The following is a 15,667-nucleotide window of genomic DNA, read 5'->3' as shown; positions in this document are numbered from 1 at the left end:
AATTTTGAGTTATCACCTGCAATTTGCTTGATCTTTGTTCTTGGGTGTTATAGCTCTAAAGACAGTCGGCTCCAACAATAGCATCGCCATTCATCTTGTTGCTCGCACCTCAAAGCGCCGTGAATTATCCTCCGAGCTCCACTTATGTCTAAGGATTCAGAAAGATTTCACGGATCATTGGCAGGAGATCAGAGAGTTGGTTTTATGAATCGGAGAGCCACAATAATGTTGAACACGGTGTAGATATCGCAGCCATTGTTTAGGCAGGTGAAACTGATTCTCCCTCGTCACTGGAACATTTCTGCTCGACAAGAATTTCTTCCATGAAAGACCCTTTGAAATCATGTGCCGTAAACCAGGAGGTGCGAAAGATTTGTGCTGTTGTGGGCCCCCTGATCAGAGCTGAATTGGAGATTTTGTATGTCCCATGTCCCACTATGCTGTGGGTTATCCAACAGCACAGCATGATATGGGACTCAAGGAGTATTTGAAGTCCCACTTTAAATTTCAGCCTGATTTCTGACATTCTTAGAATCATGATGAACATGGCCCAGTTCACGAATGTGTCACGAAGGCTAACACGCTGCATAAGTTGCTTTTTACATTTGACATTTTGCTTCTCAATCACAAGGGGAAGCAACATCCAGCCTGAGATCTCCAGCGGTCGGTATTTTCCTTCAAGTGTTCATGAGGCGCCTACACAGCCCAGTCAGCTAGTGGGGTGCTACAACTATTGTCAGTTTTAATACAGTCAGTCAGTCATCTGCCTTTTTTTCCAGTCATTTTATGAGCAACTCGTATTCGCACTCCCGCGAACACCAGGAGAAATCCACCGGTTAGTTGAGAAAAATGTCAAAATCACGCAGCGCATTTTGTCTTTTGAAGAAGATTCTATGGATTGTATCTGGCAAGGGATGCATTTGAAAAAGATGAGGGTTAATGATGCATAATGTTTTTTTTTTGTAGTTAAGGTTAGGCTGTAACTCATAATCACAAATTCTCGTATCTGATTAATGGAAGCAGAAGATATGTCTCTATCCTTAAAGAATTTTAAAGCCCGGGCAAACATCTCCTGAAATAATCATTTACAGTTAAAAAGCAAAAGTGGCATTGCACTCATGTTGTCATACAGCAGACCGGATTTTTCCTTAGAACTGTGCTCTCTTTATGCTGAGACTCGACTGCGGCAGATTTACTGTTTAGGAAAGGAAACCTTTCTTTGTGTGTGTTTTTTTTATTCACTTTGTGCAAATCTCTACACCGTATACAATGGGCGGCTATTTTAGTAACACGAGGTGCAGACCGAGAAGAAAAAAAACGACTGGCCTTTCTTGGGCCAGATTTGGTCTGAATCCTAATCTCTATCACACAGAGAGATGTTGCTCTTTATTTTCCCTGAGGGGGGATATTTACTGGTTGCAACTGCCTCCACACTAGACAAACACAAAAAACGTAGCGTACAGTCGATTTAGCTACAACAGAATACGTCTTCCTGCCGTGTTATAACGCTATGAAGAAACAAACAAAGTTTTCATTGGTGTCAACACTATTAACGCAAGTCTCAGTCCTCACTCCTCACAGACACCTTTACAGTATTGTCATCATACTACCACTTATGAAATATGCCACCTCTTTCCTGTCTTTATTGCGTAATTCATACGTTATACACTTATCCAGCTGCCAGGTTAACAGTTTGATTCAGTTTAACTTTTTACACCACATCTGAGCCATCATTACTTTTTGGCAACCTCCTTTAAAATGGAATTACAGCAATACCTTATCTGTACCCGGTTTTAAACACAAAAGGAAAGGATGACAGCTGCCTACTTACCACTTCACACAGTATGACTAGTACAAGACTGAACATGACATGAATACAGAGAGCCACTTCTGAGCTCCGTTCCAAAATGTATTTTATATTCTGTTTTTTGTCATCAATCTGTGGTAAAAGCCGAGACATGACATTAGGCTGCTCTGATAATATTCGGAACCAAACGCGCGTATGCTGCTCCTCCATGTCAACATAAGCACAGCTGTCAGCGGTTCCGTCTAATACGACAATTTTTGAGTCCAGGCTTCAGACAATGCTTAAAGTGCACCTCAGCTTCGACAGAATTTAATGTTCCTGGTGGTCATTAAACATGAAAAATAATGTTAGATAATGTTTTAGGAAACGGACAAATTGCATTTGGCTAGTCTGTCTCCTTCCAAGTTGCTTACAGTGCAGACTTCAGTGTCTGATTATGTGAAACATAACTGCTGTTTGCTGAATGTTTCTGTGCTGGTAATATGAAAATAATGATAGTAGCCAATGATCTGAGCTACAAAGAAGTCATCATGTTCTATCAGACAAGCAAATCTGTCATTTTACTTCTGCTTAATTATTGTCTTTTTCCCCCATAGACACAGGGTGAACAATTAATTTCAATAAACGGTGCTCACTCTGAAAATTGTATAGCAACTGTTGACTTTCCATACACGTGAATGGACAAAACTGAAGGGTTTTTGTGGATCAGATTATGGTAATTTTGTGGCGTTCTAGCTTGGACTAGAAGTTTTTACAGAGTTTTTTTTTTTCAGTCAGTCGCATGCACAATGCAAGTAAATCTTTGTTTTTTCATCGCGCGTTGCAAATGGGAATTACTATCACATATATCCAGTTAAAAAGTGAAGAAATAAAATGTTTAGCAAATGGCATGCTAGTGAAATGTGCAAACGGATCGTCGTTTGTTTTTGGAATCAGCTGCTGTTCGAGAGGACTCCGCTGAAAGCATTGAGTGATCGTGGAGAAGCTGAATGAAACAAAGAAGCGTGAAGCTGCCTTTAAAAAAAGCAAAAATGTTGTAAAACTAAATAAAAGATTGAAAAATATTGCCCCTCTCTAGGAATAGCTGCCAACTTGGGGTTGTTGCTCATCCCCTTTTCATGCTACACCCCACGTAAACACCCACGGAGTGAGTGACAAATTGCATTCTATCATCTCCATTTCCTGCTCATCAGCCTCGCGCGGCAGCAACACTTATGAGGAACATCAGCTATCCTAATGGTTAGCTAACAGCGCTGCCTCTTTTTTTCTTCTTCTTTTTTTTTCCCCTGAGCACATAGCTGTCTGCCAGATCTGGGTCAGACTTTGTTTCCTTTGCCAGAACACCTGTCAAGCTGAGTTTATATAGCACCACAATTTACTCTTTTAGGCTATTGCATGATTTCTCGTTATTATTTTAAGCCTGAACGCATCAGCGGGGTGAAACGCAGCAGCTGTCTTAATTCCGGCGGTGTTCTCATTGCAAAGTGAACTGGATCAATGTGAGGTTAAAGTTTAATCCCTGGGACACCCACCAGTCAATACAGGAAGTCACCCATCTGAAGAGCTTTTCCTCCACGCAGAACCACCATTCCCAGTAACTGATACTGGGCCACCCTTTGTCTCCGCTCCGTCCCCTCCTCCAAGCATCCAAGCCTGCACTTCAATAATCCACGCAGCATCAGACTCGGCATCCGGTCACTCAGAGAGTCTTTTTTTCTATTGTCACCGAGCCCTTATCTCTTGGCACAGCACTGGCGCCTCTTGAACGCACAAAGCGCCAACTTGTTTCCCCGCACCCTCTCAAAATGTGAACTCTGACCTGAGTGGAGCTCAGACTCCAGCTAGCCCCCTTTTAAAAAAGAGACTCTAAAAGCTGCGTGTGCGGCTTTGTGTGTCCGCCTGCCTGCACCTGATAGCATGGGTGTATTTCTGTAGCCTCATTGTTCGCCAGAGACCGTGTTTAATGACAGGGAGAAATCAGAGGAACTGTCGTTCGTGAGCAGGTGCCGTTAATGTTTTTTTGATGAACATGAGAAATTAGCTGTTGGGACTGTGTCTGCTAGCATAGCACAGCCTCTCAAGTGAGAAACGGCCCTCTCTGTTCCAGTCCAAGATGCAGCTTTGCGTTGATAATGTCCAAAAAAAAAAAAAAAAAAAGTCATGTTGCATTTCAAGCCCATTAATTAACACAATAGTTCATCACATAGAAATTGTCTCATTGTTTCGAATATGTAGATAGCGCAGCGTGAGATGGGAACATGGCTGCGCGTGTCTGGTTATTAGCGCTGCGGGAACCGTTGATGTTATGGAAAGGTCAGCGAACAAAGTGAGCAAAATGTTCTGACATTTAGAACGGGGAGATAATAATAATGTTTTTTACAACACAAAACGCAAAAATTGTCCCTTTGTACACAAGCTAAAGCCTTGTCTCGAATCATCAATTTAACATTTAGGCGGTAATGCTAATTTCTGTTTTCGTGACCCACTTGCTTTTAAAAAATCGACTTGACCGCGTGCTTGGGCTCGCTCTAGCTCGCTCTGGCTCACTTGTTATTTCCTTGTTGACAGACTTTCTATTTTCTCCTCGTTGCAACCTCTTGACTGGGCCTTGATCTAAAAATACCAGCTTCTGCTTTAAAGACGGAGTTTATTTTGCGAGATGTTCTTTGCAGTCGTAGTAGTAGTAGTAAGAAACATTTCTTTTACATCTGGTGTTGTCAGGCCGCTGAGAAGGGACCGGGTCAGCGTATCGCTGAAGGTTTTCTGGTAACTGCTGACACTGATCATTTTTTCAAATAAAACTCAGAGCCTGGTGTCACACCAGAATTTACTACACTGCTCTCTCGTCTCGACACAGCGGGCGACTTCTTCCTCCGAATTTTGAATATATTTTTTTTTTTACAAAACAGGTTTCCCGTCGTCCCCACTTATCACAAGGACCAGGCTTTTAATTTCACCCATGGTTCCCCTCTGTTTCCCCCTGCTCTGTATAATTGACTCGATGCAGGCTTCAGCCATCTCTGGACATCTTCTGCAGGCTAGCCATGTACCGGCTCCTCCTCTAGCTCACCCTCGCCAAGATAAATACACCCAGCTCTCAGTACATTAACAGTTATTTTCCAGCGGGACACTCGTGGCTTCGGGGTCCAGGTGTCTCTGCGACTGCTGACCCATGTTATCAGACAGCCTCAGCGACCAGGCACTCCTCAAAATTAATCCTGACGGCGTCACGCTACCCCTCTTGCTCACACTGATGGCTCCCTTTCTGGGCGACAATCCCCTCTGGGTCCGCAGCGGTTTCGGGACTCAGACACGCTCACCTGCATAACCCGAACCCCAGAGACGCGCCTATCAATTGAAAAGGGGAGATAAAGTGACCGGGATTACAGCCAGTGCTGCGTTAATTATAAGCTGTTTTAATGAAGGGGGGTGAGGGGAGAGGGGGGCTACGGGGCCAGGTGGAACAGCTGCACAGAACAAATCCGATTATCCAGGAACGGTTTGTTTCCGTTTCAAGCTCTCCGTCTCTCTCTTTCTGCCTTTTGTGGAATAATTTCCCAGCTCTGCTTCAGGATGCAGACGCATTTGTTTTCGGTGTGTGTTTCTGCTCCAAATCCCCCCCCATCTTTTTTTCGCTTTACTTTGCATACGGCGTTGTAGCCTCTCAAGCAGGTGTAGTTGTTTTATTTTGACTTCGGATGAACTGTAACACAGCCAATTAAAATCCTCCATGCAAAACCACAGATGCCCCGTTCACCTACCATAAGGCAACTAAGGCCCATAACGCATTTTTTCTTTCTTTTTTTTTTGTCTGTCTGGGATTTGCTTTATTCTTATCAAGCGCGTTCACTGCAATAAACAGAAATGGCTTATTATTTAGCAGTTTTTGTTCTGCCACTACTCTGTACTAATCTGACATTCTCTGAGATCTTTTTTTCATGTCTTTGATAAAATATTTATAGTGTGAAAAGAATATTCAGCGAGAACGATCCGGCTAACAACTCAATGCTCTGCGACTTTGTTTTAGGCATCGCATCAATTAGCATCATTTCCCTCTAAAGGCCATCGATTCACTTTGAACAGGGGGAAATGTGTGTGCCAGTAAACGGTTCATGAATATCTTCAGCACGAAGCTATGAAATTCATCACCTGTGTGCCTAAAGCGGCTTTGATGCATAAAGATATTCTCCCGTGTTAAACATCAGGGTCTGTTAACATTTAAGCATATTAGTTTTATCCAAATATATGTCTCTGACTGAACATATGAGGCTGAGCTACAATCAGGCACATGAGCCGTGAAGCTTATTCTGAATCCGAATACGCAGCTTTCTCACGGAGAAATGCTGCAACAGAGACGAACTAAGCATTTGCAGATTATGACTCAAATTAAAATTATACTTAAGCATACCAGAGTAAACATTTCTCCTCTCTAATAGCATATGACATAACTAATTTGAAACAAATTTTCCCGCAGCTCATTCATATTTAAAAATCCCGCTGCCACGTTTTTTGCTTTTTTTTTTTTTCCAGACTCACCCTGTCTGATCACATTTGTTTTGAAATTAATCTCTGTAATTTAGCAATCTTCTGAAGAGGCATGTTTTTTTTTTGTTTTTTTTTCTCAGGCTGGCTAATTCAGTGATTTAATTTCCCTCCAAAAGTTTCTAAGCATTCAGATTGTGGAACAAGAAACCACACAATACGGAGATGAAAATGATTTCAGAAAAACAAACTCAAAAGAACGATATTAAGGAGTGACGGGTGGCATCGTTTGGCTCTACGCGCGGTGGAGCTGGACAGCAACAACTAAAAACCTTGCTTAACTAGCCACACCAGCGTACCCACCAGACGTGGAGCCACGGAGGGAGCGCCGTAATATTTCAGTGCCACAGTGATAAACATGCAGCTGATTGAGTTCACAACCCTGGCTTCAGGAGAAGGTGCTTGGGCAGCCAAACTGTTTGAGGCGCTGGCAAAGTAGAGATACCTCTCTCTTTCAGATTCGCACAAGATCTTAACAGTCTGGGGAGAGAGGATTTTCAATTTCTGGAAGCCTTGCAAAATATTTGTCCTGTTTTTGTGATTTTTTTTTTTTTATTTGCAAAGCGACGCACTTGAGTCTCACATTTGTATGGTGATGTGCAGGAAAAGAACATGACTGAGTCTATGGATTCAGCCGAGCCTTTTCACCGAAGGTTTCTTTCAAGGAACATTCAGATGCTATGAATGAGAATTCACGTTTGTATCAAGGCCTTTGCACCAAAATATATATATATATGTATATTTTTTTTAAAATAACAATAAATTGTAAGACGAGGCAACAGAGTTGATGTGTGGCGGACGGTCAAGTTCAGTATTCACCCACGAGCTGAAGATTACGGCATTCGCTTTTTTTTATATTCTCTGATATCAGTAGACCTCCCCTCTCTATTCAGCATAAAAACTTTAGTTAGTTTTTTGTTGTTGTTTTGTATTAAATTCAAGGCGTCTGTAAATGTGGAGAGGTTGGATAAGGAGAGGTGCTTTGTTGACTTCAATACATGTGGCATGTAACAGGATTTAGGTAGCAGAGTTGTGTCAGGAGGAGGCCCATAGGGAGGTCTCCTGTCTTGATTTAAAGTTTTTCTGCCCTCGGGGGGGCCCCCTAGTGGCTTCGGGCCCCAAACAACCTAGCCTGTTGACACCTCTGCATGTGCACTAAACTGAATATTTGAATATTTGAATCCATTCAAGTGTTGCTGAGACATTTCACTAAAAGACCCATGGTCCTTTTGCGGTGTGTTGTTTTTATAAATTTTATTTTATAAAAGTTTATTGGAGTTATTTTAATAATATTATTTATTTTTCAGTGTGGATTAATGACAGGTCAGTAGACCGGCATCTGCGTCTTGGCTGTGACAGAGAGGTTGATTGAATAGTTTCTCTGCTCCTGAAACTGAAACGTCCATAATTGATTTCGCTGTGTCTACCAGGATTACCTTTTTCCCATCCTATTTGTTGGCTTTTTTTTTTTTTTTTTATTTTTTTAGTTAGTTGCCAGCTGGAGGAAGAGAAGTGCACCTGCAGAGACAAGCTCATTTGAGCCACGATGGAATGGCTGAGCACAAAGCCTTGGGAAATAAAGCGAGGGTCACTGGAATGTGTGGTGTTCAGGAACCTGACCGGGAAGGTCAATAAGGGAGCAGAACTTGGAGCTATGGGCACAAGTGGTGGTGGTGGTGGTGGTGGGGGGTGAGGTGGGTGGGGGAGGCAAAAGCAGGAGTTGTTAAAAGAATCAGAGTTTCCTCTGGATGAGCTCTCAGAACAGGCTTGGCTAGGGGGTTGACAGGTAATCATTGAATGTCATTGCAGAGCAGAAACTCCCAAGCTCCTACTCTTTGGACTGAACCCCCGTCTTTGATATCGCTGTCAGACTGTGGCACAGAGAACGACACAAAATCATCACTGTAGTCCTGGGAGTTTCATGTAAAATTTACGAATCACAACCAACCTTTCACCGTTATGATGCACCAGTGACATTGCCTTTCTCCTCTATAACAGCAGCGAGCCCGAAACGGGGGGGAACGTAATCCGTTTTTGTATGCACAGAAACTTTCTCTGGAATATTTGCACAAAGATGAAGTGCGGAATGAATATGAGGGAACACATGGGTGGATTATAAATCACAGCAAAGTCATACCCCTGAACTGGTATTTTCTAAAATGAAAGGACGTTGCCTTCAGGTTATGCATCTTTATAAAGACTCTATATCGGCACGCTCATTCATTCTCTTTTGCTGTTTGTATCTTGGTGCTGAGAGTTATCATATCAAAAAAAAAAAAAAAATCTCAGCATTGCATGAGGTGTCAGATTTAACTTTGCAGAAGTCTTATGTTTATATCAGTGCTTCTGTTTTTTTTATTCCCCCCCTTTTCTCCATTTTTGTCTTCCTCAAACCCTATGTAGGCTGACTTGTGCCAACCCCAGTAGGAACATCAGTGGGTGGGTGCTTGACAGAGCCAGCGCGAGGGAGTTAATACCACTCAGTGCTGCTGGAGGTGTGACACAGTCCCAGCCCCCCCGCACATTGATTCTCACGGGATTAAGCCACCGCAGGATGCTTCAGTCGGAAGGCCCGGCACAGGTGATTTACCGTCCCTGTCAGACTTAACGTCTTTGGAGTCCTCTCCTGTCCTGTTCTCGTCTTCTGTGGACTGACTTGTGGACAGCAGCTGCCACCGAACCAAACGGACCACCCAAAGGGATGACTGGCAGTCATCTCGCTCAGGTACAGTTTTGCAGTCACTTCTGGTGCAAATGTAATAATAACAGCCAGACATTGCCCAGTTTGGGGTGATCTTCTAAGAACCCGACATCCATAATTGACAGATTTGATTGTTGGCATTGAACATAATGTATTCGCAGTCTTTCTGGGGACTGTTGTTTTCTGCGACGTATCTATCATTAGTGTTTACTTCTTTCAAAGTCATGATGAAAAGTCTGATGAGAAAAACCCTTAAGGAAAATGACAAACCCATTGTACATGTTTGAGCTGTGTCCGTTTGTTCAGCCCTGGGAAATTATGAAGCTGTAGAATACTGCTCTTGATGTCAGCAGAATTCAGAAATAAAATGGAGGTGGACAGTATCATTTAATACCTGTCTGTACACAGACAGATGAATTCAACTGCTAGAAAAGCTCGAGCTCTAAGGATAAAAAAAACAAAACAAAACAAAAAAACTGCATTATGCTTTGCATTTATTATTCTTGCCGTGCTGCCGTGCTCTCTCTGTGCCAGTGAAAACATCAGCTTGTTTGGATCAGGATGGATTTCAGTGTTTACATTGCCAAACACAGTCAAAAACAATTACACGCGGCACAACGTGGATAAAATACTCGCGGCGGCGTAAACCTGAATGTGCCCGGATGCGGCGCACAAAGGCGAGCACGTCGAGGTAGGCACGAATTTAGGCTGGGAACGCGAGGAGAGAATGAGCTCATTGGTACATTATTGTGTGGAAAATCCAGGGAAGAGGGTGCCATCTCCCGTAAGCAGACTGGGATCAAATGCCTTTGTCTCCACTCCAGACAGAACAGGGTGTTTGGCTTATTTAAAGAGAGGCTGGAGGATGGCATGGTGATTGTTCAGAGCCTCGGCATACCAAATTAGCTTTTGCCATTCATTTGGAAACATCTAATCAAACATTAATTATTGTGACCACCTGTGAAAGGGAAGGCTGTAGAGTGTAGCTCATCTGTTCCCTTATGATAGCTGCAGGGTTCTTACTCTGAAACCAGTGAGTGGGCCTCAAACAAGGACCACAGGAGACAGAGAAGCAGATTGCATTCCATCAGATCATGGAGTATCTAATAGGATGCACACCAGCATCTGAGCCGCGCCGCTGTCTGCCAGGTTTTCTGTGGCCGCTGAGAGCCTGGCATGGCTCCTATGACCCAGATACTTAGCTGCTCAAGATCTTTTCATTTTAAGATTTTCGGGATAGCCAGCGTTCGCTCCGTACCGAGTGGTTCAGACATTATGACCCCTTATCTGAGCCGCGTGAGCGCACCTGCTGCTTAATCTGGCAAATGCATCTCACAAAAGGATAATCTCCAATGTCTGTCTTCGGGTACTTTGAAAAAAAAAAAACAATGCTCTGGCTAGCCCCGGGGGGTCATGCTTGTTTGCATTACTTGTTTCTTTGCAAGACCATGTTTTCCAATCAGTTGTGACATGTTCTGTCAGCCCGTGGAGAGCGCCGCTTCTCCCATGAATAGTCAAATTAGTTTGGCTAGCGGGAGGATGTAATCTAGGTGCAGTCAGGTATGGCTTCCAGAGCAGTGCAGCCCGAGAGGATGGCTAGTAATCAGCAACCAGAGGTGTCTAATTGGCATATGGCTGCGTAAGTGCCAGAGTAGTTTGCTCGCTCATCCAAATAGAAAACACTTTTTGGCCGTCACATGTGAGACAAAGGCAGGGCTAGCGCGCTATCCTGTTCAACGTGGAGGAGTTATTTAAAACAAAGAGAAAGAACAGTTCAATCAACTCACCGCGACTGTTTGGTTGGGAGAACCCCATGCGGTAGATTGGTATTGAGGACACAAACAAGAGGGTGTGTGTTGAAATGCCAAATCCTGAGTTTGTGTTTAAAAGCACTTCGCACACAAAACACCCTTGGCTGTAAAATAACACATCAAAGCCGAAGGAAAATTGGACAGTTCATCAAAATCCGTGCATCCGGCAGCCCACTACTGGGCAAAAAGCCATCTCCAGCCTCACATTTCATTTTCAATAAACATTTTTTTTTTGGCCCCGCTAAAACGCGGCTCATATCAAAATCTAATTTCCCCCGAACGAAACCGAGCAAAAATAGTTGCAGCCCATTCACGAACGCGCCATGTGTAAATAATCTTATATCTCAAACGCCTGCCCCCTCTCAGCAGTTAATCTACCATTAGATAATCTCTGTGACTCTTAATTACCAACTGTGTTGTGCTGATCTGCCATTAAATTAAAAACAGGCCGCCTTATTGTCACGATGCAGTCCGTGATCACATTTAGTAGGGAAAAAAAAAAAAAAATCAGACAGTATCATAAAGTACATCCACGTATGAACTTTAAAGTGCTCATCTTACAGCAAAGATTCAAGTCCTGGATGATTTCTCCACATCCGTAGTGACGGGTGGTTACATCAAATGTGGATTAATGCTCCAGGTTATAGATCTCTGAGGGCAGCAAATAAGAAGTCCGAAAATAATTATCCTTTTTCCTTCATTCTGCAAACAGTTGTGATCTGATTTCATGCTGAACACGGAAACGAGTCTGTGAACAGGGTACTGGATACTGGAGGGAGTTGGTTACCTCTCTGTAGAAGTTGCAGGTGTGAAGCCTGTTGCCTGAAGCTCAATGTGGCTGCATTTATTATGACTACTTCTTAATAAAAGTGAACTCAGTTTGGCGGTGTATAACTATATCTATAACGGCAGCAGTTAAAAAAAAAACAACTAAAAAATATATGTTTATAGAGTGAACATTAGGAGTAACATAGTACGTCATCACACCCACGTTGCGAAATTGCAATATAACGCAATACGTCCTTGAATGATCCACAGGCTCGGTGATTGTTCTGTTACCTCATTTATTTAAAACGAAAACTTTCACATCAGTTTCAGAATGGCGTCACTTATGAATATGCATCAGGGCTTGATGCTTGATGCATAATGTCGTGTCACATTTAGCTTTACCGTGCATCAAGGCGTTTTGTGCCGACTGCCATGACTGCAGGGTGCGCTCTGTGGGGTGATAAGTCAATAATAACAAATCCCTCGGCACGCAAGAGCTACACTGCGGCGAAATATGTTTTAGGAAAATGAATCACCGTGGTCGCGAACATCATATCATCAGTCTCTCAAAGCATCAGGTGTTGCAGATTCAATTCCATATTCATTAATTTTGCTGTTGGTGCAACACAATTAGAGGGCCAGTGAATCCCGGACTAATCCCTAACACTCATAGGACATGAATCACTGTAGCAGCAGATAGGAATAAATGAGCTGCAATAAAAAGCTACTAATACCCCGTATTACTCCAAGCTTATGGTCTCCCTTACTTCAATACTTGCCTCCACTTCTTCCTTGGGAGGCTGAGATACTCGAGCCTCCCTGACTAATTATTTTTCGTCCATGCAGGTCGAGACCCCTCAACGGTATCATGTTTTAATGCTGAATTGAGAAAAAAAAAAACAATAGAAATACTACTGCTACTAATGACGATAATAATAATAATAATAATGATCCAACCAGCATACTATCCATGTATGAACACGTGCGACGCTCTTTGGAAGATGACATTGCCTATGTTCCTGGGTTAGAGGTTTTAGTGGGCCTATACATTTTTAAGAGCTCCAGGCGATCCCTCCTGCTAGCCTCTCCGGCCGTATTTATGAGGTACTTACTAATGAATCTCATTTTCTTCCCTCAGGAGTAAGTGAGGAAGCAATGGGCTGGACTATGACTCTAAAAGATGACTTTGGGGTCATTGCCTGGACACGGCAAGCTGGGAACTACCTCAGCCTCTTCCTCCTCCTGTCTCTCGTTTCCATTCCGGTCCGTTCAGACATCGTGTTTCCTAAAGACCATCACTTCTCGTGGAAAGCAGGTAAAATGTTTAACTAATCACATTACAGATCTGTTGCATTTCGCTGCTCTATATTTATCAGGAGTGCTTAAGTTGCACTAGTATATGTGTATTTTCTTGTCTTACGGATTTCACAAAAACATAAAGTCTTTTATTGTTTTATAAACCGTTTTAAGGGTTAAAAACATGGAGATGATTCACGTGTGACCATGCACACTCATGTATAGAGACACTATATCCACTCCTGAGTCAGACAGTCATTACTACTTGTCATTAAAGAAGACCGAGAGGCTGCTGTTGGACATCATAAAGCCAGCAGGCCTGCACGCCTGGGTAGTTAGAATAACAACACCTTTGTCTGACTGACTATTCATTCACAGTCCCAACGTGACAGTCAGGGTAGGTTGTTAGACAACGTATATTCGCTGCTTGCTGTTATAATGATGAATAATCACGTTCTGGTATCATGTTGAGACTAAAAGTACAGTACGCATTTAGTGGTTTTATGGTTTTGTTTTGTTTTTTTCCACGTTACATACACTACCAGTCAAAAGTTGGAGCACACTTTCTCACTGAGTTGAATGGGAAGTTGTGTCCAAACTTTTGACTGGTAGTGTACACTGATCAGCCATAATATTAAAACCACCAATCTGTGAAGTGAGTAACAGGGATGATCTCATTGCCATGTAATGGTCCTCTGGGAGACCTGAGTCTTTACTTGGTTGTTTATGTTAATTTGATATGTACCACTACATGAATCATTTTTGCAAACCAAGCGCACCCTCCACACCAACAGCGAGGAAGGAAAATTATCAAGTTTAGATTCTAAAGTACGGTTTAGCCAGGTGTATTGTATATGTCTATGACAGATGTACACTACATACCAGTCAAAGGTTTGGACACACTTTGTCATTGAATTGAGCTCATTTGAGCTTCAGGTTTTGCTCAAGGTTTCTTGTTGTTAAAAGGGATTTGCTCTAGTGGTTTCATTCCTTGGTGTCGTGAACTGTATATAAAGCCATATAAATAAAACTGAACTGAATATGTTCACCAGTGAAGGGATGCACATTCACCTGGCCATCCATACGATGTAAAAGAGCATCGTATGGATGGCTCCATTGCTCCGGTGTCCAATACCGATGCCCACTTTGCAGTTGTTGGCGCTTTTAATCGTGGACAGGTGTCATCATTGGCAGCCTTGCTGGTCTGTGGCTACATACGAAAACAAACTGTGACGCACTGTGTGGGCTTACACGTCGCTATATGAACAGCAACATTTCGCGTCAGTGAATCTAACCAAGTCAAGCCAGTTCACTGCTTTTCTTTCCTTAAAAAAGGTTTGATCGGTACTCATCACTGCAAATAAAATATGTTGGAGAGGCTTTGACCCACTGGCTGGTCATAACGCTAAGGCTCATCAATGTATACCTTTATATCCACCCATCTTGGTTTATTTTTGTAAACATTTATCATTTGCAAGTGGATCCCTTCTCTGTTAAAAGCTCATGCTCCCATGCTCTCTTATAAAGGGATTTTTTCAGGTTAGCTCACAATTCATCCCTTACTCGCTTGACAAATCCATTTGAAAATGCATTTACAAAGCAGCTTGAGGAGAAAACTTGGCCTCCCCACACAAAAGTCCCACTTGCTGTGCGATTAGCACTTTCATTTCTCACTCTGTGGTTGGGTAATGACACTGCCCAAGTGATAAAGAGATTGATTAATTTCACTTGAAAGAGCTTATGTTCAAAAGGGATGTAACCCGGGACACCAAGTGTGAGGATTTGACATCCTTGCCGAGCTAAGATGGCTTATAAGTTGTTTCTTCGCTGGAAATGAAAATCAATTTGGAGACAAGAAAGAAAGTCTCAAATGTAACATGCCTCACCTCTGAATATATTCCCCTAGGTCTGTTTGACTGGAGTGAATCTGGGAGGCTGTAACAATTGATATCACAATGCTTTGAAGCAAATTCAAACAACACAACATGTTCCGTTGTTGAGATACAGTTCAGGTGGTTAAATAATCATGTTGTATTTGGAGGACGTAGTTTCATTTAAATGGGGAGACATTCAGCTGAGCCTCATGATTAATTGTCTGTGCCTCGGCTCCAAGCTTTATATCCCAAGTCTGAGCTCACTTTGGCATATACCGATTCAACTTCCCCGTATCCGCCGCAGACATGATGTATTTGAATACTTAATTAGGCCGATAAGCAACGCTTTTAATTTTGAAATAGTCAACGCAGGGAAGATCTGTTCTAAATTAGCACAGCCACCCTATTGTGCGTTTGGTGTGTCTATCTAGGCCAGCGGCATTGTGGGGAAAGTCTTTTGTGTGAGCCACTTCCCCGAGCTGCAGCTAAGCTGTGAGTCTCAGGCTCCAGTAGGAAGCTGTAGCCATTTAAGCTTGACCTTCATCAGTGTCTCGAAGAACAGAACCGAGCACTGAAACACTGCGCGTAATGGGACTATTATTTAACTCTTAAAAGTGTCTGTTCAAAGACATTTCCTCTCAAACTCCCAGACTAGTCCTTTCCAGCAGTTGGTTACACGTGTGCCATTAATTGACTGACTGAGAAGAAATACGTTAGAGCGTATCATGACAGGGTTACAGTAGATAACCACTATTGCAGTTTTTGCTTTTCTAAAACCCAACCGTTAGAAGCTATCACGTATGGGAAGGATTCCTTAAACAGGACGAGCGTTTCTCACCACTAGTTTAAATGGGACAGCATGGTCTAA

At 42.7% G+C, this 15,667-nt stretch overlaps 1 protein-coding gene across 3 annotated transcripts in view; it reads left to right on the top strand.

Moving 5' to 3' along the window:
* thsd7ba (thrombospondin, type I, domain containing 7Ba) overlaps positions 1–15,667 on the top strand; it is a 164,407-nt gene that overhangs the window by 19,941 nt on the left and 128,799 nt on the right. For all 3 annotated transcript variants that reach the window (XM_047601770.1, XM_047601769.1, XM_047601771.1), the window contains exons 2-3: positions 8,753–9,074; positions 12,768–12,944. In XM_047601770.1, the coding sequence (XP_047457726.1) occupies positions 12,785–12,944 (160 nt within the window). In that variant the 5' untranslated portion in view covers positions 8,753–9,074; positions 12,768–12,784. The remainder of the gene's footprint in view (positions 1–8,752; positions 9,075–12,767; positions 12,945–15,667) is intronic.

This window comes from Mugil cephalus, chromosome 12 (genome assembly GCF_022458985.1).
Source record: "Mugil cephalus isolate CIBA_MC_2020 chromosome 12, CIBA_Mcephalus_1.1, whole genome shotgun sequence".
Taxonomy (NCBI): domain Eukaryota; kingdom Metazoa; phylum Chordata; class Actinopteri; order Mugiliformes; family Mugilidae; genus Mugil; species Mugil cephalus.
This window is presented reverse-complemented; position numbering and strand designations above follow the sequence as displayed.